The 26,167-nt window shown below is 39.3% G+C and overlaps 1 protein-coding gene across 3 annotated transcripts in view; it reads left to right on the top strand.

Moving 5' to 3' along the window:
- The first annotated feature begins 2,217 nt into the window (after positions 1–2,217).
- The window catches only part of AKR1D1 (aldo-keto reductase family 1 member D1), a 38,038-nt gene continuing 14,088 nt past the window's right edge, over positions 2,218–26,167 (top strand). For 2 of the 3 annotated variants that reach the window (XM_059074936.2, XM_059074935.2), the window contains exons 1-5: positions 2,218–2,310; positions 10,273–10,440; positions 14,003–14,119; positions 17,486–17,563; positions 21,496–21,618. In XM_059074936.2, coding sequence (XP_058930919.1) covers positions 2,218–2,310; positions 10,273–10,440; positions 14,003–14,119; positions 17,486–17,563; positions 21,496–21,618 — 579 coding nt within the window. The remainder of the gene's footprint in view (positions 2,311–10,272; positions 10,441–14,002; positions 14,120–17,485; positions 17,564–21,495; positions 21,619–26,167) is intronic. The other variant, XM_059074937.1, reaches the window with a different exon arrangement.

Raw genomic sequence — 26,167 nt, 5'->3', positions numbered from 1 at the left:
ACAAAAAAATTGAACGTTATCAAAATTAAAATCTTTTGCTGCATGAAAGACACAGTCAAGAGAATGAAAAGACAAATTCCATACTGAGAAAAAAAATATTTGTAAACCATGTATTCAGTAGAGAACATGTATCAAGGATTTACTAAGAAATCTCAAAACTCAACACTACAAAGACAACTCCACTAAAAAATGGGCACTGAACCCCCATGTTTGAATAGGCACTTCACCACGAGGAGATATAGATGGCAAATAAGTATGTGAAAAAGTGTTCAACATCATTATCCACAATGCAAATTAAAATTAACAATGAGATACCATGACAAACCTATCAGAATGACTAAAATTATAAAATACCGACAATGCTAAGTGCTGTCAAAGATGCGGAAAAAAAGCAATTCGCGTGCATTGCTAATGGGGATGCAAAATGATATAATCATTCTGAAAAGCAGTTTGGCAGCTTCCTACAAAGTGAAACACATCACATGACTCAGCAATCCCACTCCTGGGTATTTAGCCAAGAGAAATGAAAACTAATATTCATGTAAAAATCTGTACACAAATATTTATAGCGGCAGTATTCACAATCATCAAAAACTGGAAACAAAACAATGCCCTTCGAATAGAGAAACAAACTGGCACACATAATGTGTATATACATTACTACTCAGCAATTAAAAACAAATAAGCTATTGATACAAACAACAACCTGGATGAATCTCAAAGGTGTTATGCTGAGTGAAAGAAGCCAATCTCAAAAGGTCACATACTATATGATTCAATTCACATGCTATTCCTAAAAGATAAAACTATAGCAACGGAAAACAGATAATGATTTTTATGAGTTGCTGGTGGGGGAGCTTTTGATTACAAACAAATAGCATGAAGGAGTTATTTGGGTTATAGAATTTTGCAGTATCCCAATTGTGATGGCAGTTACACAAATCTGTACATGTGCTAAAATTCATAGAGCTAAATGCCAAAAAAGTGAAAAATAAGAAGAATAAAGAAGCATATATAGCCAACATCTTAGCACACAAAGGTGCACAATAAATGTTTGTTGGATTCAATTACAAACAATGTTGAAGATCACTACTGCCCATATTTCACTCTGCCCCAACATAGTTGAAATTATTCTGTCCACTGGCTGATCATGTGTGTGTAAGCAAGAATGAGGTTGTCCTGGAGAGAAGACAAGTCAGTTAGAGACAAACTTCAGGATACTTTCACCATCATGGACACAGTTATCTTTAAGGTCACCAGGTCCAAAACTCTCATATACAACACAATCCTTTGGAGGAAGACTATAATAAACATGTGTTAATTGTTTCACTAACTGCTGCTCCTTTCCTTTTAACATCTCCAGAATCTCCCCAGGTGGGATTAAGCCCAACTCCAAATTTAGAAATGGCTTCTAATTACATTAAAGCTATCAGTCTTTTATTTTCTTTGACCCCTGTGATTGACTTAGTGGTTGGCTCCAGGAACTAAGAAAGGCAACTGAGGCCAACTGGACCCTATTTCTGGATTACTGTGTGAGCTATGACGTAAAACCCCTTTTTTTGTTGGGTTTGAGCCTGGAACCATGTCACTCTAAGGACTGGTTACCATCTTTCAGTGATAAAGAGAAAATCCACAGAGAGAGCAAGGAGGCAGAGAAATGAACTGAGAGTGAAAAACAGGTTCCTGGCCATATCATTTTCCCCTCCAGTCCAGTTTCCCACTTAACTAGGTGATAAAAATTCCAGACGCCTTCCCAGTCCTGCTAGCCCAAATCTCTAGGGAAGTCTAGGAAAACTCAGTCACACCTGGAGCTAGCCCTAAGGTTGGAGTTTTCAGGAATATAGACCAATAAATTTCTTTTATTATTTCAGAGAATTTGTGATAGGTCTGTTACTTGCCAACCAAAGCATCCTACCTGACAGAAGCCAGTTAGATTTGTTTCATTTTATTTTTAAAATCATTTCTTTGCAGGGAAGTAAGCATAAAGTCAAAATGGGTTATTATTTACATGCCTCTGATAAGTTCAAAGGACAACCTCAGTTAGGATTTCCAGAACAACCTGAAAAAAAAAAGCAGGTTGAGAAATCTCTCTTCCCTCCCACTGCTCCTCCCTCTGGCTCTTTCTTTGATTAAACAGGCATTAGGACACCTTCTCAAAAAGGCTCTTCTGTGGTGTTCAGAATCATTTCTAGAAATTGAAACCTCAGACTTTCTACGATGTACCTCAGTGCTGCGTATCACCGCATACCTCTAAGTGATGGAAACAGCATTCCTATCATTGGACTTGGTACCTACTCAGAACCTAGATTGGTAAGCTTATCTCTCTCTGTTTTTTTTTTTTTTAATTAACACTTTCCTAAAGGATAATCTGTAATTCATTTTGAATGGGTTTCATTGATTTAATTTTTGTAATAATGAATGCAACCTTTAAGGACTCCTGTTTGGCTGAATAAGTACTGAGCCAATGGTTAAACTAAATCAGTTTATGATTTTAAAGTATCTTGGCTTAAAGAATGGAAACTTTGTGCTTCCTTTACTAGAATTCAGCCTGAATGCTGGTTATGAGGTTGAGCTGAAGTACAAAAAATTTCTGAGTTTATGGTTTATTATTTTTTTAAGTTCATATTTGAGAATTTTTAGTTCAGTCCAACAAAACATTTAGTGAAAACCTACCATGTATGAAGCACTAGGCTATAGAAGCTTCAGATATGAAGAGAATAGTGTCTCTGCTGTCTAGGGATTAAAAAATCTAATAGAGGAGACAGACTCTAATAACTAATTAATCATAGAACAATGAAGAGTAAATGCTCTCTGAGAATTGTAAACAGTATCTCTCTGAAAACACAGGAAAGGAAATAGTTAGATTTGACCATGAGGACTGAAGTGGGTTTCCATTAAAACACAGAAAAGCTTCTACTTGTAAGAAAAATATCTTTCTGCTTTCCACATTGCAATTCCACATTTAATGCTGATTACCAGAATAAACAGTGGTTATATCTAGAAATGCTACTGAAATTTGAATGATCATGTGTGAATGAACTCTGTTAAACTAAGTATAAGTTAGCTAGGCAGAGAAGCAGAGCTGAGGCAGGACATTATAGGCAGAAAGAGAAGCACAGAGGCGCAAGGATATGAATCTGATTATGTCATGCCTCTGCCTAATTTTTCAATGGCTCCCTATCAATTATAGGGTAGAGGCCATACTCCTTACTTGCACATTGTGCCTTATGGTTTAGTCAAGACCTGTCAGTCCAGGAGCATCTACCACCACTCTTCCACCTCCCCCTCATGTAAAACATAGCTACCTGAGTTCCTTGAACAACTCTTCCATGTCCATGACCTTGAACATGCTGCCCTCCACCTGGAACACGCTTTCTCCTGAGCTGACTAATTTTTACTAAACCTGCAAGACTCAGCTGGAGGATACCTCTCCATAGAAACCCATCTCCCAGCCACCACAACTTGCCCCTCCTGCGTGTTCACATAGCCCCTCATACTCAACTCTGTTGTAGCACTTATCACACTATATTGTAACCATTGTTTCTGTGCAATCTGCCCTGTAAGATATAAAATCCATCAGGAAAGAGACCATGTCTTGTTCAGCTCTATATTCCCAGTATAGTATGCATGCTGGGTGTTCAGGGCATCCTTGTCAAGTGAATGAAAGGAGATATGTATATATATGTATGTGTGTGTATATATATATGTGCATCAGAGGATATGGAGATGTAAATGCATACAATAATAATAGCTAAAATTGTTTTAACACTTAACCATGTGCCAGGAACTCTTTGTAGTACTTTACAGTACATACATTTTCTAATTTAATCCTTACAACGTTATGAAAGAGATACCATTTTACCCCATTTTACAGATGAGAAAACTGAAGCATGGCAAGATAAAGTAAAATGTCCCAAACTTATAATGCTGAGGAAGAGAACTGGAATTTGAACCAATGTAGTTTTGGCCCAGATCCTATCGTCTGAGTCCCTATACTATATTACCTGTTATAAATGTATGTTATGTCAATGCAGCTGCATATTTCTATGACTTTCTATATGTATTTCTATATATGAAAGTATCTAGGAATATATATCCAGAAAGTACCTAGGATGGATAGATAGATAGATAGATACATAGATAGATAGAATGATACATCTAGGATATGAATCTAATTATGTCATGCCTCTACTCGTTTCAATGACTATCAATTATATGGCTCCTTGCTTGAACATCTATCATTCTATCTATCCCTCTATCTCTCTGTCTATCTCCTGAAACTCAGTAGGGCTCAAAGTGCTGCATCTACCAATAAATATTATTAAGTGCCTGCTATGTGTCTAGTAATATTAAGTGCTACAGGATGGAGACATTCGAAAGCGTTCATGTGTCATTTCCCAAAAAGAGCTGTAACTCACTTCAGAAGATAAGACATACTGCAGTTAGAGAATATGGCATTCAAGGAATATTATTAGAAATGAAGATTGTGCATGCACAAACCACATTTGTGATGAGAAATACAGAACTAAAGGTATGTCTCACAAAATTGGAGACTCTAATGTGAAGAAAAATGCCCACCATGGAAGATTTGGGGGAGGGGGATAGGCAGAGCTAGGTTGAGGCGGAGACGGGGAGTGGGGAGGGTGGAGTATCTCCGAGCTGGAACACTCAGCAGTTTCTGTTCAAAGCCATACAACTGACAACTCCCTCACCATCTACCCAGGGCTGATGAGACAGACACTAGGAGCACCCATGCCCAAGTCGGTCACCAGGAGATAAAAGTACCGAATTAGATTTAACGTCAGAATCTTAGTCCTAGAGATGAAATCTGATGCCGAAATTCAGTCTTCTCCCCTCAGTGTGCCTGAGGTGCTTTTCAAAACCTTTCATTCCACAAGAGATGGAAGGAGAATGACAGGCTGAGGTAACTCATTAACTGAAATGCTTCACATTTCGTGTATATCATCAAGTCAGTCAATATTTGTTCAGGGATCCTGTTCCATTTTGATACAGAAGTTAGCAGGCGCCAGGGGAAGATTTAGGCTGGTCTTCAGGGGGAGTCGGGGTAGGAGCAGAGATGAAAGGCTGAGATAAGGAAGACTAACAACACCCTCTCCTCCAACATCTGCCCATTTGAGACTCCATTGTCACACACGTGGCGATAGGAACTGTAGAACAGCAGCCCGGAGGAACATTATTGTGCCGCTGTGTGAGGCCAACCAGCCTAGCTTCTCCTGACTTACAAAGTTTTTTTTTCTCTTAATATGCCCAACTTTCATATAAAGGTGTTTCATGCCTGTGGAGTCAGGGAATTTGAGATGGAACCACATTTAGTAGCACCAAGCACTCTGTGCATTTCCTCACTTGACGATCACTAACTATTGAAAACTGAACGGTACAAATTATCTATGCGCCATTTCCCTAGGACAGATTCCCAGAATGTTTTCATACAGGGATGAAATAGTCTATAACAGCCTCCCAGCGAGTCTCCCTTCTTCCTGTCTCTCTCCCTATATCTCTGTCTGAGAAAGTCCGATAGGCAAGAGTTTTGAATCTTGTTCCTTTTTCTGCTTTGATAGAAATTAATTTGGTTTTTATGTGTATCAACCCATGAGTTAATAACCAATATTTATCAAAAACTTCAAGTAAAACTCAAGAATGTTACCAAGTGTGCAAATGACACAAATCTAGGACCAATGGTAAATATTTTGGAAAATGGGCAATAATTCAGTTCAATAAATATTTATCATGTGCCTACCATGTATGAGGCATTTTTCTAGGTAACACAGGGATCGAAACAATGGACTAGAAACAAGGGATTTAAAATCCGTGAGTGACTGAAGGCAGAAAAATAAATACACTTATAAATAAAATATAAAGAAAAGCTGAAATGCTTGTTCAAAGATGAAAGTAACAGTGAACAAATCTAGTTATGGGGTAGATCAGGAAACACCAAGCTATAGGGAAGGAGTAGCCTAGATTGGGGTTGTAAATGATCCAATATCCCTTCTTGGGTGGCTCTGGTTAAGATTTCTATAGCTGTAAACAGTTTTCACACTCTGAAGAGTGAGCCAAAGGCTTTGTATATGGGGCAAAGGAGAGGTGAATTCCAATCTCTTGAGTACCAGGGAGGAGCCTGAAACATCAAGGGGCCACTGTGATGGAATGCTGTAGTAGGCAAGAGAGATTGGTGTCAACTCTGAATACATGGGCAACTGAGAAGTTATAACCAAGGTGCAGGGTTGGGATCTGTGGGTAGAAAATTACTAAGAGGAAACGTCAGGAATAAGGGGACATTCTGGCTAATCTGACCTAACAGGATTCTTGCTGAAGACAGAGTGGGGTGACTAGACATCTCCTGGGGCATGGTGGAGAAGGAGGAACCTGATTTGATATCAAGCGTGATCAGATATGAGGGTGAGAGGTTGTGGTTAAACTGACTTAGCAGGATTCTTGCTAAGCTTGGACAGAGCAGAGATGAGTATGAACCTGATGAGAGTTTGGTCCATGAAAGAATCTTTGTCAGGGTTGAGGATGTTCCCACAACCTCTACCTAAAGGGACCAGGGCCAAGGCAGGAACCATAAATAAGTGGTCCTAGAGAGCCAAGTCTATTTCTCAGTTTTGTTCTGCTTTCCCAGTTTGATAGTAGATATAAGTGCAAGAAATGATTTCTTGGGAGGGAGGGTGATGCAAGAGGGAAGAGATTAAAAAAAAAAAAAGAAAGAAATGATTTCTTCTTCTTTGCTACAAAACAAAAACAAAAACACAAAAAACATGTGCAAGTAACACTTAGGAGACGATTGATGGTACAAGACACAATAAATAGAGTACCAGGGATTCCACTCACCATTCTAAATGAAGATGGTAATTTCTCCACTACAGCTAATTGTCATGCATAAACAAAAGTCCAGTGTGGCCTGATCTTCTCACATTTTTCGAAGAATATTGTAAAGTAATTAATAATTTTTAAGTAATGGCAACTCATTTATATTTTTGTAAATCACTATATGAGCTAGTATTTTAAGAGTCAAAGAAAATAATTCAGCTGGTGTTTGGTTTTACTTTTAGTACAGTGTGTATCCTGAGTTCTTTGCAGTACCTGTGACCCCTTCACACTCACACTCCTGCCACAGAAGCCTTGGCTCTTAGAAAGCAAATACCAAGAACTGACTTCTGCATTTTATGTCATTCCTCTCCAGAGGCAATGAATGCTGCACATCAAGCTGCAAAAAATGGTTTGCCGGAGTGTCGGGGGGTAGATGGTAACCAAAAAATACCAGGGAGAAAAAAGTAGATTCATATTTCAAAGCTATTAACCTGCCAACGTTAAAACGAACTAAAATGAGAAGAGGCGAAATACACAGAGATCAAGTGAGATGGCTTCTCTAATGAATCAGGCAAAAAATAATAAGGACTTAAACTTGGTTGGTGGCTGTGAGGAAAATAATTTGGCTGGGGCCTAAAAAAGAAGTAACTTGGCTGAAGGATACACATCATGGGGTAGACTCTACAAAGCTTGGCAATCAATTGGATCCAAAGGAGAACAAATAGTAGGTCCAAGGCCAAAAATGGATGTTTCATGCCCAGGTTACTACATTCTTTGGATCTAAAGTTTTGAATTTATTTGAGTCACTTACCTTTTATTTTTGATCTACTACCTTATTTTTTTAACATTTAAAATTTTGAAATATATAGAAGGGTGAATACTTTTAAAGCTAACATCTGAGTAACCACCACACAGATCCAAAATTAGAATATACCAACCCCCAGAAACCCTCTGTGTGCCCTTCCCAATTCAAAACCATCTCTCCCTCAAGAGGTAATTTATCTTCTAACTTTTATGGAAATTATTTTCTTGCTTTTTTCTAAAGGTCATATAACTTTTTTCAGGTAGATTGCCTACCTCCTCTTCATTTAGTTGTTCTTGTGGGTTTTTATGTTGTTCCTTCATTTGCAACATATTTCTCCGTCATCTCATTTTGTCTGACTTTCTGTGTTCATGGTCTCCTGTCCACAGTCTGCAGGACCATAGTTCCTCTTGCTTCTGGTGTCTGCCCCCTGGTGGGTGAGGTTGGTCCAGGGGCTTGTGCAGGCTTCCTGTTGGGAGAGACTGGTGCCTGCCCTCTGGTGGGTGGAGCTGGGTCATGTCTCTCTGATGGGCGGGGCCATGTCCATGTCAAGGGGTGTGTTTTGAGGTGGCTGTGAGCTCAGTACAACTTAAGGCAGCCTGTCTTCTGATGGGTGAGGCTGTGTTCCTATCTTGTTGGTTGTTTGGTGTGAGGCTTTCCAGCACTAGAGTGTACAGGTTATTGGGTGGGGCCAGGTCTTAGTGCTGAAATGTGGACCTCTGGGAGAGCTCACTCCAATCAATATTCCCTGGGGCTTCCGCTACCAGTGTCCTTGCCCCCACAGTGAGCTATAGTCTACCTTCACCTCCCCAGGAGACCCACCAAGACCCCTAGGTAGGTCTGGCCCAGGTTCCTATGGAAGTACTCCTGTGTGCTGGATCCCAGTGCACATGAGACCTTGTGTGCACCCTCCAAGAGTAGAGTCTCTGTTTCCCCTGCCCTGTGGAGCTCCTGCACTCAAGCCCCACTGGCCTTCAAGGCTAAATGCTCTGGGGGTTCTTCCTCCCAATGCCAGACCCTCAGACTGTCATGGAGGGCTATTTTTATGTGGGCACGTCCCTGTGTAGCCTACATGGGTTTAATATTTTTTGGTGTGAGGGCTCTTTTTAGTATAGATGTCTGCCACCTCTTTCCTCAGTGTATGCTAGCTGTTATCCCCTTGATAGGAGGTGTGACTGATGTTGTGGTGACCAGAACCTGCACTGGATATTGAGCAGGGCCTCCCCTTTGCTCTCTGGTTGTCACTGCCCTGTCAGGGGTGGGGTCTGCTCCCTAGTTGTCGGAGTAGAGTCCCCCAGATCTGTTTCTGAGCTGTGTTTCTGATCTGCGGTGTGAGGTAGGCGGGACTGGAGCATTCCTCCTCTGGAGCTGTTCACCTATGGGTATGCTCTGTTGTGTCACCTTCACCTGTTGTACAAGCTCTTAGATTGCACTGTTGTTGGTACTGCTCTCGTCCCCATCTTAACCATGGGAATGCCTGCAGTTGGCCACAGTGTCGCTCAGACGTTGTCTTCACCAGGCCACCAGCGCAGATCCACTGAAGTCAGGTCCCAGGATTGCAGTAAGCATGGATCTGGACCCACTGTGTGCACTATGGGGCAGCTCAGACTCTGGCCTGGCCCGAGCCCCCTGTGTAAGTGCTCACAAAGTCTACAGCTGCTAAAGCTAGGCCCATCTTGGCTGCAGAAGCACTTGCTGTCCATTTAGATGTTCTGCAGGCACTCGGTTTACAAAGCTGGTCGCAGGGTTGTGAATTCGCAGTTTGTGCAGCTGTGAGGAGAGACTTCAGCTTTTCTTCCTTAGTTGCACAGCCCCTGGGGCTCAGCTGTGGTTTCAGCCCCACCTCTGCATGTGGGCCACCCACAGGGGTCTGCGCCCGAGGCTGCCCTGGAGCACTCAAGTCCGCCCCAGGGAGGAGGGGGATGTGGGTGCAGCAGCGGCGGGGGTCACAAGAGCTCCTGCCCCAGCAGGAGCCCTTCCTCGTGCCCAGGAAGGCAGGGGCCTCATGTGGGGAGAGAGGCTGCAATGGCAGTCCTGCCCCTTGCAAGTCACTTAACAATGGTGCTTCGCTTCTATGGCGGTCGGGGTTTCCTCTACAAGCATTCCTAGCTGCGGATTTCCTCACTTCCACCCCCTCAGGCTGTCTCCGCACAGTCAACAGAAGTCTTCTCCCCGGGTCTGCTCTCCAAACCCCACATTTTAGCACCCAGCCCCCATACACACTGGCGACACACCTCTCAGGCTGGGGCACACAGGGCTGTGGCGAGGACCATCTGTGTAGCTCTCACTCTGTCCTGCCTGCCCCAGACAGGTTGCTGGGCTCTCCTCCCATAGCCCCCAAAGTTCCCCTTCTGTCCCAACTGACCTCCTCGCTGGTGAGGGGGCTTCCCCGGGTGCAGGAACCTCTCCTCACCTTCAGCTCCCCCAAGGGGTGCAGGTCCCATCCAACTTCCTCTCCTCTTCCTATTCCCTTCTTTCTTTCATCCTACCCAGTTACGCAGGGGTCTTTCTTGCCCTTTTAGGTGTCCGAATTTGTCGTTTTCGCTATAAAACGGTGTATGTGCCAAGTGTCCTGATTGAGAATGATTAAAGAAAAGACACATTTCTCTTCTCCCCCAACCCAACCCCCACTATCATTTTAGACCCCTAAGGGGACCTGTGCAAGATCAGTGAAAATTGCCATTGACACGGGGTACCGGCACATTGATGGCGCCTACCTCTACCAGAACGAGCCCGAAGTGGGGGAGGCCATCAGGGAGAAGATAGCAGAAGGAAAGGTGCAGAGGCAGGATATCTTCTACTGCGGAAAGGTGAGGTCTTCCCTTCACCCTACACGACTTATGTTCATGGTGGGTCTGACGTCTTTTCTCTGCTGAAGAATGTTGAACTCACCAAACCCTGCAGGCTTGCAGGATCTTAGTTCCCCGTGTCCCCTGCAGTGGGAGTGCAGAGTCCTAACCGCTGGACTGCCAGGGAAGTCCTGAGGAGGGAGTTCTTAACTGCCAAATTCCTCAATCTTGCCAAGAAGTTAGGGACTAATTAGCCCCTTGAAGGTTAGGGAAAAGTTCTTTCTTCACACTTGGGCATTGATTTAAGACAATATGGAAGAGCCAAATCTACAAAGAAAGTCGACTTGAGGAGTGAAGGGAAGTAAGGAGGTGGTTCATATTATAATAAGCATTTGTCAAAACTTCTTTTAAAAGGAGGCAGCTTTTTCTTCTGTATATGCCTATTTGTCCATAGATCACTAATATTTTGAGATATAATTCATGTATCATAAACACCATTTTTAGTATATTCACAAAGTTGTACAACCATGACCACTACCTTTTCCAGAATACTTTTATCACTCCAGAAAGAAACCTCTTACCCACTAGTAATCACTTCCCATTTATCCCTCTCCCCCAGTCACTGGTAAACACTGATCTACTTTCTGTCTCTTTAGTTTTCCTATTCTGGACATTTCATACAGAAGGAATCATACAATATGTGTTCTTTTCTGTCTGGCTTCTTTCACTTAGTATAATGTATTCTACTTTCAACCATGTTGTAGCACATATCAGAATTTCATTTCCTTTTGTGGCCAAATAATATTCCATTGTATGGATATACCACATTTTGTTTCGATCACTATCTTTTGAGAAATTGAAATCTCCAGTGTTAGAAATCACTATCCATTGAAGAGCAATCAGAAAGATAAAGCATCAAAAAAAAAAAAAAAAAAAAAAAAAAAAAAAAAACAAAAGAAAGATAAAGCATCATGATAAAATGAAAGCCAGTGGAAATATAGGATACATATTTACAGGCAGCCTTGCAGGAATAAAACTGTATAACTTTAGAGAACTTGTAATACAATTCTCCTAAGTTTTCTAAAGAGAACAAAATGGTGCTTCTGACTTCACTCACTCCCCAGAACCCCATCCTCCTGACTCTTTTCCAGCCTCTCCAGGAGTTTGCAGTTCCCCAAGTCACCAGCCACTTATGGGCTATGATGTCAAGGGTCCATGTAGAGCCACTGTCCCAAAATATCAGCCTGAAGCTTTTCACTTTATTATAACTTTACAACCTGATTCCTAAAGATTTTGTTATTACAGAGTCTCTCATTACAACTCACCAAGTGTTTCCGGGGAAAAATAAACTTGAACTCATATCCTGAGGACCTGAGCCAAAGAAGCCTGCCCAAAGCTGGAAATATTTTTGAATTTATTAAAAACAAACTTTCATTCTTATCTCCTTGTAAACTGTTAAAGCTGTTGGAATACCTATCATGATGAAAAAACTGAACTGAATTAAATCACCCATTTCATTTCATTTCAAGATTGATATGAGTTAACATTTACAAAGCACTTAAAAGAGTACCTAGAACTAGTACTGCATGTGTTTGTTGAATAAAAATAGATTAAAACATAAATCAGAATTTTCAGTTAGATGAGATTTCAACAATACACCAAAAGGACCCACAGTAACAACAAACACACATTTTTCTCTACTCTCACATTGTTTTCTCTTCTCTATGCTCTGAAGGCAAGAAAAGAAATTATTGTCCAACATAGGAAAAAAATCTAATTTTGCTAATTTTGCTTGCTCTTGTGGCAAAAAAAGTACATAAATTCCAAACAATTTTTTCCAAAAAATATGTAAGCAAATTTGATGCTCCAAGAAGATGTATTCATTTATCCTGAAGCTCTGGGTACCCTTCAGTATCCCATGTTTTACAGACCTCAAGGGTACACATGCTCCAGTTTGACAACCCAAGGCTTAATCTTTCATTACCTAACACTTTCGAGAACGAGTAATTTCTTTTTCTTTTTTTCTTATTTATCTTAAGCTGTCTACATTCCTTTTATTTACTTTTTCAGCTTTATTGAGATATAATTGACATATGGCCTTGTATAAAGTGTACAATGCATTGATTTGATACAATTATATATTGCAAAATGGTTACCACCATAGTGTTAGCTAACACCTCCACCACATTACGTAATTACCATTTATTTTCTGTGATGAGAACATTTAAGATTTATTCTTTTAGCAACTTTCAAGTATATAATACAGTACTGTTAACTATAATCACCATGCTGTTCATTAGATCCCCAGAACTTATTCATCTTATAACAGGGAGTTTGTACCCTTTGACCAACATCTCCCCACTTGTATTCATGAATAGCTGTTTTGTTTTGTTTTTTCATGAATATCTATTTAATTGTTTTTTAATATAAATTTATTTATTTTTAGCTGCGTTGGGTCTTCGTTGCTACATGCGGGCTTTTCTCTGGTTGCGGTGAGCAGGGGCTACCCTTCGTTGTGGTGTGCAGGCTTCTCATTATGGTGGCTTCTCGGGAGCACAGGCTCTAGGCATGCGGGCTTCAGTAGTTGTTGGACATGGGCACAGTAGTTGTACCTCGCGGGCTCTAGAGCGCAGGCTCAGTAGTTGTGGCGTACGGGCTTAGTTGTTCCGCGGCATGTGTTATCTTCCTGGACAAGGGCTCGAACCCGTGTCTCCTGCATTGGCAGGCGGATTCTTAACTACTGCGCCACCAGGGATGCCCCATGAATAGCTATTTAATTGTTGATCTTTGTTGGAGGACTGGAGGCTGGGGTCTCCCGTGCCGCCATTTTGGTGATATTATTGGTTCAGATCTTAGTAGGGATTGGCAGAATTTTCCTGGGGAAATGAGGAAGTGAACCAAATGAGAACAAAGGAGCAGTGAAAAGGGATCTAAACTTGTGCAATAATTTAAAATTTCACCAGCTTCTGCACCACCCGTCACAATGTGAAGGATCTGGTGAAGACACGTACACAACCATATTTCTACTCAGATGAAGCACACCTTTTATCAATGAAAAGAAAATAAAGTGCCAAGCCAGGTCAGAACCACTAGTCAGATACATGTTCCCTAATTACGCAATGAGGAAAAGTGAAAGTGCTAAGAGTCGATTAGGCAATTAGCACAGAGCAGAGGAAGACTTTATTGCTGAATTAGGTACTCTGTGGTTCAGGTGGATCTTTAAATCTCTGGTACTATATTCGGATAAAGTTGGGTAAAGTTATACTCTGGATGTCAAGCTCAACCTATACTCAGATGACACTGCAACGTAAACATATTTTTGTGAAATGGATTGGGTGAATACAATGTGTATGAGTGTTTGTAAAGAATAAAGGGCTGGGGAATTCCCTGGCGGTCTAGTGGGTAGGACTCTGCTCTTCCACTGCAGGGGGCATGGGTGCTGGGGAACTAAGATCCTGGAATGCTGTGCTGTGCGGCCAAAAAAAAAGAAACAGTAAAAAAAAATTTTTAAGGGCTGCATTATTGTTAAAAATAATAATAATGAGGAGGATATTAGTTAACTATCTGCCTTTTTTTCTTTCAGCTGTGGGCTACACATCATGACCCACAGATGGTCCGCCCAACTCTGGAGAGGACGCTCAAGGACCTCCAGCTAGATTATGTGGATCTTTACATCATTGAAATACCTATGGCTTTTAAGGTAAGTTCATATGCCCAAAGGTAAGGCCTCTGCTCTTTGGCAACCATGGGCCAACATCTATGTACAGGAAGCTCATTCATTACTTAGCACCATAGATGTAACATGTTTTGTTACCGTAGATCAGATAGTATTGACCTAACACAACAAATGCCAAGGAAGATGATGTGTAGCCAACTCAGGCCTGGGTCCCAAGTTTCTAGATTCATAATCCAAGGCACTGTCTGTTATATCATGTCTTTGCAGCTATAAACGCTCTCCATCAAACCAACAAGTAGTCTCCTAACTTTAGTACCCATTGCAGATGTCCAGCATCCAGACACACCCTTCTTCCCATTCACACAGTCACGAAAACATCCCTGCACAACATAATGTAAACTAATAAATACAACTGAAAACCTACTCACACTCCACCCTCTCCAAAGGAAAATAACCCAAAGAGTAGTCAGATTTTTGCAGCCATCTCCAAGATCAGGACTTCTAGGTGATATCTATTCCTCTCATTCAAATGCACTCCTTCCTTGAACTTTCTCAATATATGGACTCAGTTTAACCACCACCAACACACCCAGTATACACTGCTGAAGAGCAGAAGCTGCTTTAAAATTTTTCTGAGGGAAGGAGAGATTGAAAAACAAAACTGACCGCTTGTCCCTGAGGTAAACCAGATCCTGCTGGACAGGAAAGACAAGGACTCCCTGCCATTGCAGTGGCCAGAATTTCCTTACACAGCCAACCTGGCTGCCCCGTTCTGTCCTCTGTAAGCACCTTCCTTATTAACTCTCCTCTGTGGTCACATCCAAGATGTGACCTTAGCAATTATATATCCCCAAAACCTCATTTCACAGAAGAGAAAAGCAATGAACTACTTAGGATTAAAGTCCATCAGAATTGGGACCAGATCCTGGGTCCCCTGATGCCAATCTCATACGTGTTCCCTTATACTACACTACCCTCTGCCTTATCCTCACAAGCCTAATAATGTCCTGTGGACTACAGTGATTTTTTTAATTTCAGGCTCTTGGGATTTTGACCTTAGCCCTTCTCCTCACTCAACTAACTTGGATTCTTATTCAAATGGCAGAGTTCTAAGCTGAGTCTTACAGATTTGGAAAGAACCTGTATTTAAAAGTGAGAAAATGAAATTTACTTCTCTGTGGCTGACTAATGACTTGTAAAATCTTTCTGGAGAAGGTAAATAAAGAAATTCTATTTCTATTCTTAAATAGGATCAAGGCTCAAGGACACAGAGAAGGTAAACTTTTAACAGTGAGAAATTACACAGTATAGTGACATTACCTCCCAACTGAACCTGTACTTCCTGTAATTGAGAAATCAGTCTTTGAAGCCAAAATATCACTTGCTTTTTGAATCTCATGATTCTTTTTAAAGAAAAACCTTTCTCGCTAAAATATTTTACCACTTTGTTATTTTTTAAATGTAAAGTTAATAAGCAGACACAATTTCAGAACAACAAAGTACGAAAAATCATGATAAGACATTTTAAAAAGATGAAGTTCTTGCTAAACAGGAGTGAGGGTCAATAGCATGGATTTTTAGAGGGTTGAGTTATTCTTCTAATAATGCCTTACAGTCAGGAGGAGCAGGAAAGGAGTAAAAAGACAATGAGCTTATCCAAATGAAGGGATTAGTAAAGTAAGCACAGTGGAACATCATAGAAATATCTAACATGGGTTCAGACTTGGAGAGGACTTAGTTAAAATTATTAATAGTGACAGAGTTCATAATGGAGATATAAAGCCATTTCAGGTCAGAAGTAAAATTAGGAAATGCAAAAAGCAAGAAATATAGAGGGAGTCTGGAGTGGAAATAAGCCTCATAAGTGTTGAGAAGGTCAAAGGGCTTCGAAATCAGAGATAACCAGGGTAGTTAATATGAATGATTACATGGCTTTGAGGAGAAAGGAGTCCTTTTCCTGCTCTCAGTGAAATAGAAAAAAAAGTTGAGGTGAATTTATCTTTGCTAAAGAGGGCATGGAGAAATTGTTATCACCAGGTGAAAGTTTCATTCAGGTGAGATGGCAGAGTGAAAAATTAGGGAAAAATTTTAAGAATATAATGGATTTTATCCAATTGCTTGATTTTCAACAAAAATTCCTATTATCAAGGTCTACAAAGACTTCTATGCCACAAACCAAATCCAGTAGACACTTTGTCCTCATATTTTATTTGATCTCTTTCAGCACAGTTGACTACTGCCTCCTTCTTTAAACATTTTCATCTCATGGCTTCTATGATATCACCATCTGGTGATTCTTTGACAGCTTCTTCTCTGCTAAACTCCAAATGTTTTGCCCAGTGTTTAATCCTCAATATTCTTGTCTTACTGAGCCATACTCTCTCTATAGGTGATTTCATCCAGTTGCATGGATTGAATACCATTTTATATGCTGAGGACTCCCAGATTTTATCTGTACCCATGACCTCTATCTGAGCCACTCTCTGAGACTTCTCTGTTCTCTTCAAATATCCACTTGACTGTCTAACAGTCATTTCAAACTCAAACTATCCAAAACAAAACTCTCAATTCCTCGTCCAGCCTCAGGAGATGATTATCACCATCCACTCAAGGAATCTAGAAATCATCTTTTATTTCTATCCCATTTCCAAGCCCATAAGAGATGGGTCCCATTTTAAATATAGCAAAAAGGGAGACATCTGAAAGACAATTTCCACACCATAGTCAATCTTCACTTGGAAAGTATCATCCAAAAGTTAGAGGAGGAGGTTTGACACTTACATAGTGTATGAGGTAGAAAAAAAGATGCTGAACTCCTGAAGGGCCCAAAAAGGGAAAGAAAAGAACCACGGGGCGATTAGCCAGACCTGAGAAGTAATGTGCTATGCATTTCCCTTATACTTAAGGAACACTGCATTCATCAACTGTACTTAGCTGAAGAATTTCCTCCTCTCAACCTTAGTGATGATCTCTGGTTTCTTATAAGAGTAAGAAATTTTCTGTCCTCAACTTTGGCCAGGATAGACTATCCAAACACTGAGTCTAAAAGTCCTAATTCTCAACTTTTACTTTTCTTTAATGAGAAATTTTATCATTAAGAGAGAACTTCATGGCTTAAGAACAACAATAATCTGTCAATAAATAAAGAATAATGAATGCTGGAGTGAGAGAATGAGACTAATGTATCATATATCTTGGACAAATGAATTTCTGGACAGTTCCACAGGGGGAGGGGAAAAAAAAAAATATATATATATATATATATATCTTGAATTGGTTTCCCAGGGCCTGAGTATATTGGAATACTGACAATTTAAATTCCATCATTTCAATCCACAGATATAAATAAAGTTAACTACACTTTTTCTTTTTCTTTTTCTTTTTTAACAGCCTGGAGATGAATTCTATCCTAAGGATGAAAATGGCAAATGGTTATATCACAAGTCAAATCTGTGTGCCACTTGGGAGGTAAGTTCAAGTGGGCCTCTTTTTTTTTTTTTTTTTTTTGCCGTACGCGGGACTCTCACCGCCGTGGCCTCTCCCGTTGCGATGCACAGGCTCCAGACACGCAGACTCAGCGGCCATGGCTCACGGGCCCAGGCGTTCCGCGGCACATGGGATCCTCCCAGACCGGGGCACAAACCCGTGTTCCCTGCATCGGCAGGCGGACTCTCAACCACTGTGCCACCAGGGAAGCCCTCAAGTGGCCCTCTTATGTTAAAAGACTACATTTTTAAATTGTGATCTGATTATTCCTATTCGATTTACGGAGAGTTGCAACTTTTACTCCCAATGAAAAGTGGTAGTCAGCTATTTCTAACCACGAGCAAAGATGTATAAAATCTCCACTTCTGGGTGCTGAAAAATGTTTGATTTTGCTTTGATGGAAGAGAAGAATGCCAAAGATAAGGAAGAGAGACGTGTGGGAGGACAAAGAAAGTAAAGGAAATAAGTTCTACTGTGACAGTAAATAAAAATATATAAATGAGATAAAATCATAAATTTTTTGTTTCTCAAATTGAATTTTTAAAAATCAGTAATACGATGTCTAAAAGAAACGTAAAATAATATATGAAAAACTGAAAAATAATTCTGGTTCCATTTCTGAGCAGGCTGCTGTCTGGCTCTTTCCCCAAGATTATAAGAATGAGAAACTAGGGGAAAATAATAAGAAAACCCTTATGGATTTAGGTGGGAGTCAGGTACAGATATTTTGAACTGGTTTGTTTTTGAGGTAATAACGGAAGCTTTTACCTAGAGTGAAAGGCAACTCAGCAACCAGTAAGATAATATAGGAGAGGAACTATCGGAGTTATTTTTGCTCTTATTTCTCTCTTGCTATAGCCTTGGGACACACTCCACACATGTAGACACTTAGGACTTGTGTTCAGATGTCTTCAGGAATCAAGTCAGAGCAGTACTGAAATCTTGCACTTGTGACAAGCTGATAAAAACATAAGTCTCTGCCTGACCTCTGGCAGTTTCCTGCCTCTCCCAATTCAAACTCCAAAGGCTGGAAATGATACTCTAATGATCATCTCATTCTAATAGACTTCCCCCTGTTTAGGTTACAGCTGAGGATCTGAACTGTGGCTTGTTTTGAGGGGTGAGGAGGCACTGACTGTGTTTTCTGCCGTCTGGGGCTCTCCCGAAGGACCATACACTCACTCCTGACCTCATTGGAGCTGACTAGGATTGGAGTCTGGCATTCTCCTCTAAGGGACTGCCTCACAGTGTACCTAATATCCTCAGGAGAAAATGAGCTCAGAGCCCAAAATAACAAGGCATTTATTTCACAAGGAAACAACATATCTCAATTACATATTGCAACAAAAACAGAACAGAGGACCAAGAAGTTTTTAATGAGCCAATTAATATATTCAAGGACATAAAAGATATCAGCAATATGAAATAAGAACAAGAAAACATTTTTTAAAAACAAGCAAAAATAATAATTAGGAAAAATAAAAACAGTGCAATAGATGGGATAAAAATAGAATGGATACAGATAAGGAAAAGATGATCAGCTTAAAATCAGAATGAGGAAATCTCCCAATTGAAGAAGGAAAGGACAAGAAAAACTTTTAAATGTGAAATATGAAAAGCTAAGAGATGTAAATCATAAAATTAGAATTTCCAGTATCCACACAATAGAAGTCTTAGAAAAAAAGAAAGAAGAAAAAAGAAAAGGAAGTAATAATCGAAGAAAAAAACCAGAGATATTGAAAAGGCATGAATTACCAAAGAGGAAAGAGAAAGAAACCCATACCTGGATGCTTTATAGTGAAATTTCAGGATGTCAAACATAAAGAGACAATGTTAAAACTTCCAGAGTATAGCAAACAAGCCAGTAAAGGAGACAAAATGAAATAATAAAAAATAATCAGTCTAAGAGAAGGCAGGAAAATAAGAAAAAAGGGGAAATGAATAGATGGGAAAAAGAAAATAAATAGCAAGATGGGGGATTTAAATTCAGTGGTGTCAATAATCACAGTGTATGTAAAGAGCCTAAACAACCCAGTTAAAATTCAGAGGTTGTCAGAATGGATAAAAAGCAAAACCCCATTATATATTAAATACAAGAAACTCATTTTAAATAATAAGACATGCAACTAAGCCCATGCGCCACAACTACTGAGCCTGCAGTCTAGAGCGCACATGCCACAACTACTGAGCCTGCGTGCTGCAACTACTGAAGCCCGCATACCTAGAGCCCGTGCTCAGCAACAAGAGAAAGCCACCGCAATGAGAAGCCTGCACACTGCAACGAAGAGTAGCCCTTGCTCACCACAACTAAAGAAAGCTTGCACATAGCAACAAAGACTCAACACAGCCAAAAATTAAAAAAATAATAAACAAACAATAAGACACAAATAGGTTGAAAGTACAAGGTTAAAAAAAAAAGTAAAAAGCTAGAATAAGATGTACTAGGCTGACAGTAATCAAAAGAGAACTGGAGTAAGCATTTTAATATCAACAAAAATTTCAGAGCAAAGAGTGTTACCAGGGATAAGGAATTTTGTTTTATAATAATAAAGGGTTCAATCCTAAACATCTGTGTACCTAATAACAGAACTCCAAAATACATGAAGCAAAACTAAGAGAACTGAAAAGAGAAAAAGAATAATCCACAATTCTAGTCAGAGATTTCAAAACCTCTCTCTCGATAGAGATAATAAGTAGACAGAAAGTCTATAGAATATAGAAGACTTAAACATTATCAAACAACTTGACCTAATTGACATTTATAGAATACTTTTCCAAAATACAACAGAATGCTATTTTTCAAGTGCACATGGAATATTTCACAAATAGTTCATTTTCTGAGACATAAAATGGATCTCAATACATTTAAAAATATTCTTCATGCAAAGTAGGCTGTCTGATGACATTGGAATTAAATTTGAGTCAATAACAAAATATATCTGAAAAATCAACATATATTTGGAAACTAAGAAGATACGTGTAAATAACCCATAAGATAAAGAAAAAATAACAAAATCTGAATCTATATGTACTCTATATGCTAGCAACACACAATTGGAAATGGAATTTTTTAAAAACAATGTTAAATATTTAGAGATAAATTTAACAAAATCTATGCAAGACTTATATAGTTAAAACTACAATATTTTACTGAGAGGATTTTTTTTAATTTAAATAAATGGAGAGCTGTATCATGTTCTTTGATGGAAAGATTGAATACAGATAAGTTGTTGATTCTCCCCTAATTCATGGATAGATTCAGTGCAATCCCAATGACTATCCCAAAGGAAATTGAAAAGCTGATTCTAAAATGTATAGGGAAGTACAAAAACCATAATGATAAAGATTTAATTTACTGAGAAGTTATATCTTAAATACATATGTACCAAATAAAATATCTTCAAACTATATAAAGCAAAAATTGATAGAATACAGAAAGACACTGGTAAATCCACTGTTACAGTGGGAGATTTCTGATATATTTCTCTAAATATTGAAAAGCCAGGAAAAGCTAGACCTAATCTTCTATATATCGCATGTGTATGTGAGAGAGAGAAACAAGAAGATCTGTATCCAAAAATAGGAGAATATACATTTTCCACACATACCAGACACATAAAAATTTTCAGGTACTATACCATAAAGAAAACCTCAACAAATTTTAAGAAATAAAATCATTATTATCATGCTGGTATACATTATGAAAATACAAGGGGAAGATATGATATACATTTCCCCCAAATCATTCAATTATAGAATTCCTGCCTATCTCCTCCACTTTTCTTTAGTTCACAGAATGCCTACTAATATACCCAGGGACTTTACTTTTTAAAGAATTCACAGTCACCCTTATAAATATTTATTCTTGCTTGTGTTGAGGTTTCTTTCTTGACCCATTGGCTTTTACCCTACAGGCTTTAGAAGCTTGCAAAGATGCTGGCTTGGTGAAATCCCTCGGTGTATCCAATTTTAACCGTAGGCAGCTGGAGCTCATTCTGAACAAACCAGGACTTAAGCATAAGCCAGTCAGCAACCAGGTACAGCTTGACAAGGGGAGGGAGGTGAGGGGGAGTGTGGGGATTGGGGAATGTGGGAGAATCCATTACTTAACAGAGAGAATCCTGGACTAGGAGTCAGGAAGTCTTGTGGTCACTTTACGTATATCTCATCATCAGACCGTGGGCAAGTCAATTTATGTCTCTTAAGAAAAAAGATTTGAAAGTTCAAATCCAAAAAGTAACCCAAACTTTTTCTGAAGAAAAATAATAATGTAGGGGAACAAAACCTACCAGATATTGACACACAGAGTATTTAAAATAATGTAAGATTAGCACAAGAACCAACATACAAATAGAAAATAAGAAATACCTTAGAAATAGTCTCAAATAAAATAAAAACTTAATGTAAAATAAAATAGCACAAACTAATGACAAAGGAATTGATTTTTCAGTAAATAGTGTGGGGAAAATTGATAGTTATATAGTAACAAATATAGATCTTTGCCTCATGTTATACTCCAAAGTGTCCCTTTGATCAGGAGTTAAAGAAGAAACAAGAAATTCTTTGCGAATACTACAAAAGAATTTTAGTTTTCTGGAGCTATGGAAAGAAAGGGAAGCCACGGGAAAATTATAAAGAAGACCAATACATGTAACAGTATAAAAATGTTAAACCCTAAAAATATTAGAAACAAAGAGCAAACAAAGTTAGATGATTATATTTAAAAATATAACAGAAAAGGGGGATCATGTCCTTACGAATTAAAAGCCTAATAAAAATCAATGAGAAAAATACTAAGGCTCAAAAGAAATGAACAGAAATTCACAGAAGACAGATTGCAAGACTGGTAAACATATGAAAAATATTTAGCTGCTCTAGTAATTACGGAAATTTAAGTGTAATTTTATATTGTGTATCAAATTAGCAAAGTTTCTGTTTTACTTTTTAATATAGTGTTCCATGTAAGCAAGTGATGGAGTGCTGGCAAATGCAAATTGGTTCAACCTTCCTGAAAAGCAATTTTGCAATAAGTAGCAAGAGCCTTAAAAAGTGTTTAGTTTTCGATTTCTAGGAATCCTTCCTTGTGAAAAAAATCAGAACAGCCATATGTGTGTTTGTCACAGCACTTTATGTGTGTGTTTGTCGCAGCACTGTTTATCATGGCAAAAAACAAAAAACAAAACACACACCAAAAAGGAAACAACATAAATATGAAAAATTCAGGGAATGTTTACATAAACTTTAAAACTTTTATAATATGTGAAATCTTAACAAAAAATGTTCTTGAATCACTCTTGAGGAAAAGAGAAATGGCCACGATATTAAGTGGAAAGACCAGGATACAAAATGTAATACAGTATGAAGGCGATTATATTATTTAAAAAGTTCAAATATTGGAAAGAAATATATCAAAATGCTAACCGTGGCTATCTCTGGCTGTGAATTTTACAAGTAAATTCTGTTTTCTTCTTTATGCTTTTCTGTATTTCAAGTCTTCTGCAGTGAGCAGTTATTACTCTTATAATCACAACAAAATACTATTGTTAAATGAGGCTATGACATCCTCTTCCCCCTACTTCATAAAACATTAAGAAGCTGCACTAAAAAATTCTCTTGGAACTGGTAAATATTCACAAACTTGTATTATGGTGGACTTGCTTGTTGCATTCATTGTTATTAGAAACTCAAAAGGATTCATAACAGAAAAAATGAATTACCTACATCATGACAGTAGCCCACAGCTAAATAGAAGTGTTGCCGTATTTAGAAGTACCACTTCCGAACTGATACCTCAGCTGGCGCTAATATCATATGCTCTCAGGAACAGAGAGCAACAACCTTTGCCTTCCTCAATGATCTCAATCCATCCCTTTATTCCTAACCAAACCCAGCATATCCTTCACGTCTCCTTCCTGCACCCCTAAGAACAATATTTTGTTCTAAAAATGTTGAAGTGACAAGCAGCTTTCTTCTTACAAATGCACAGAGACAGATGGTGATTTTTGACCTGAGAATGAAAAAGTGAAAATTTGACTGTTCCCTCATGCCAAAGAGGAAATACCCTGATCTGTTGGCACAAGAATGTCGATCAGCTTCACAAATATACCCTGAAAGAGAAGCAAGGCTTGTTGGTGTCCTGTGGTGTCTGAAAGCAGAATATGTCAAAATTCTAGAGCTGGCACAGATCGAAGTGTAGGTCTCCCAGCCACCAGCCATGACCCTATGCCCTGGTAGGACCATCTCTACTCCAGAGATACAAATGAGCAGCTTTCAACCCAGGAATATGGTGAGCATATTTGGGGCATTAGAGTGGACACATTTCATGTGCAAGGGATACATACCTGAAGGCCTTGCCTGATTCAAAAATTCACGTATTTCAAAACTAATTTTCCCAGTAGACTAAATCTAACATAAAATTTGCAAATTTTTGTATTTTTCATTGACTTCATGAACAAATTGACATAGAATATAACCTCACTCTATACTCATTCTCAGAGCCTGAGCAATCCAAGATTCCTTAGTACTCCCTATGATGTCCATCTGAAGCAATGTCCCTCCAGCCTCCGCCCCTGGCTTAGACTGTCTGAAAGCCTTCCTAGCGTCATACAGTGCTCTCCCAGCCCAGTTGAAAGGGGACTGTGGATCTATCTCAAGCCATTTAATCTCATACAAAGTTCCAACACCTAACTCTAGGAACGAAGGAAAGAAGGGACGGAAGGAAGGAAAGAAGGGAAGGAGTAAGGAAACTTCCCACATTCTTCAGTTTTTCCTGATCCTGTTCACCATGCCTAACTCACAGGCGTCCTGACACAAAAATTAGTAAATATTTGTTGAGTGACTTCATTAATGAAATGAAAATTCAATGCAGTTTTTCATGGAAAGACAGAAGAGGTTGGGTTAATTCATAAAACGACTTTTGCTATTTTCCTTCATGGATTCTGTCCAGCTTCTTAACTTCACCCTGTGAGATTTTTGACATCTAAAACTACAGCAATACCAAAGGGTGCTGTAAAACCCCGGACACACCAAGACGCTGACAACTTACATCAGTTTTACATAGCAAACAAGGAAAAGGAACTACTGCATCGCCACTGGCTCATTCACAAAGGGCTCTAAGCAGTCCCTAGCAAAGAAGGAAGGCAAGTGTGCTTAGGTACCCTTCTCCTTAGAAATAAGGATGACATCAAGGCCCTGCAACATCAGGAACCATCACCACCCTCTACCTTAAACTGAGCATCCGGCCCCAGCCAGAAATGACCAGCTGTACCCCATATGAAGCCCAGCCTACAACAGTCTGCAGCATCAAGAGTGATGTTTCCTAAGGTTCTGGCTTTGTCCTCTCTGTATAACTCTTGTTTTCACTCATTCAACAAATGGTCATCACGCACCTGCCTTATGCCAGGCACTGTGCTAGGTTCTAGGCATGCAGAAGTGACCAAAGACAGATATAGTCCTTGCTCTCGTGGATCAGACATTAATGAAGTCAGGAAAGTTATATGTAATTGGAAACTGAGACAGATGCTCTGAAGAGAAGGAATGTGACTCTCTGAGGTCATACGCACTTGGGTCATGTCAGCCTACCCACTCCCACCCACACCCTCACCTCCATCCCTAGAATTTCCTTCACTGAGTGGTCCTTTAGCGATATGCCCTCAAGTTTTTTAACAAAAAACTATCTATGCAAAGATCTTTGTTATATTACATATTATATTATATATTTGAGTTTATATTACATTAACTCAAATTTTTTATAGAGTACGGGTTTCTAGTATGTTGCCCAATGCAACTTTCTGTAAACTCCTGAATTTGTTCACAGAATGGATATTCACATACCTGTTTGTTTTATTTTTTAATTGTATTAGCCTTATTATGTATACATTTTGTGTTATATATACACACACACACACACAAATACACACACATATATATGTATATAGGTAAATACACATGCTATATACACATGTGCATATACATATTTAGGCCAGAGACCATAACAGCACCCCAACTGATTAGAAAGGAGTCCCTGTGGGGAAAATTAAATGTGTTTGGAGCAAGCAGGCAGGCATGAAAGTAAGGAATTCACACTTAGTCTTTAAGCAATGACGTGACATGATAAAAAAATGTGTTTGAAAAGATTAGTGTACCAATAAGATGGTAAATGAGAAAGAGACCAAAGGGGGAGAGTGATGCTAGGAGTGGGAGAGGGTAAGGGAAAGAAATACAGTCCACCCTCCATATCCATGGATGCAGAACCTGCAGTTACAGAGGGCCCACTGTACTACACCATTTCATAGAATGGACTTGAGCATCTGCAGATTTTGGTGTTTGCTGGGGTGGGGTGTGTGTGTCCTGGAACCAATCCTACGTGAATACTTAGGGACTACTGTACTATGGACACTGTATGTCACTTTTTAGAATTAAGAAGCGTTCCCAAGTGGGGGAGAAAACAAAAGTGTCTTAGGGAAAAGGAGGGATCAAGATTATGAGGGGGCAGGGGAAAAAGAAGAAATGGGAGAAACTGACAAGGGGGAAAAAAAAAGTTTATCAAATTAGAAAAAGGAAAGAAGACCCACCTCTACGAGCTCC

This window comes from Kogia breviceps, chromosome 9 (assembly GCF_026419965.1).
Source record: "Kogia breviceps isolate mKogBre1 chromosome 9, mKogBre1 haplotype 1, whole genome shotgun sequence".
NCBI classification, from domain to species: Eukaryota; Metazoa; Chordata; class Mammalia; order Artiodactyla; family Physeteridae; genus Kogia; species Kogia breviceps.
Note: the sequence above shows the minus strand (reverse complement) of the source record. Positions and strands in the feature narration are given on the sequence as shown.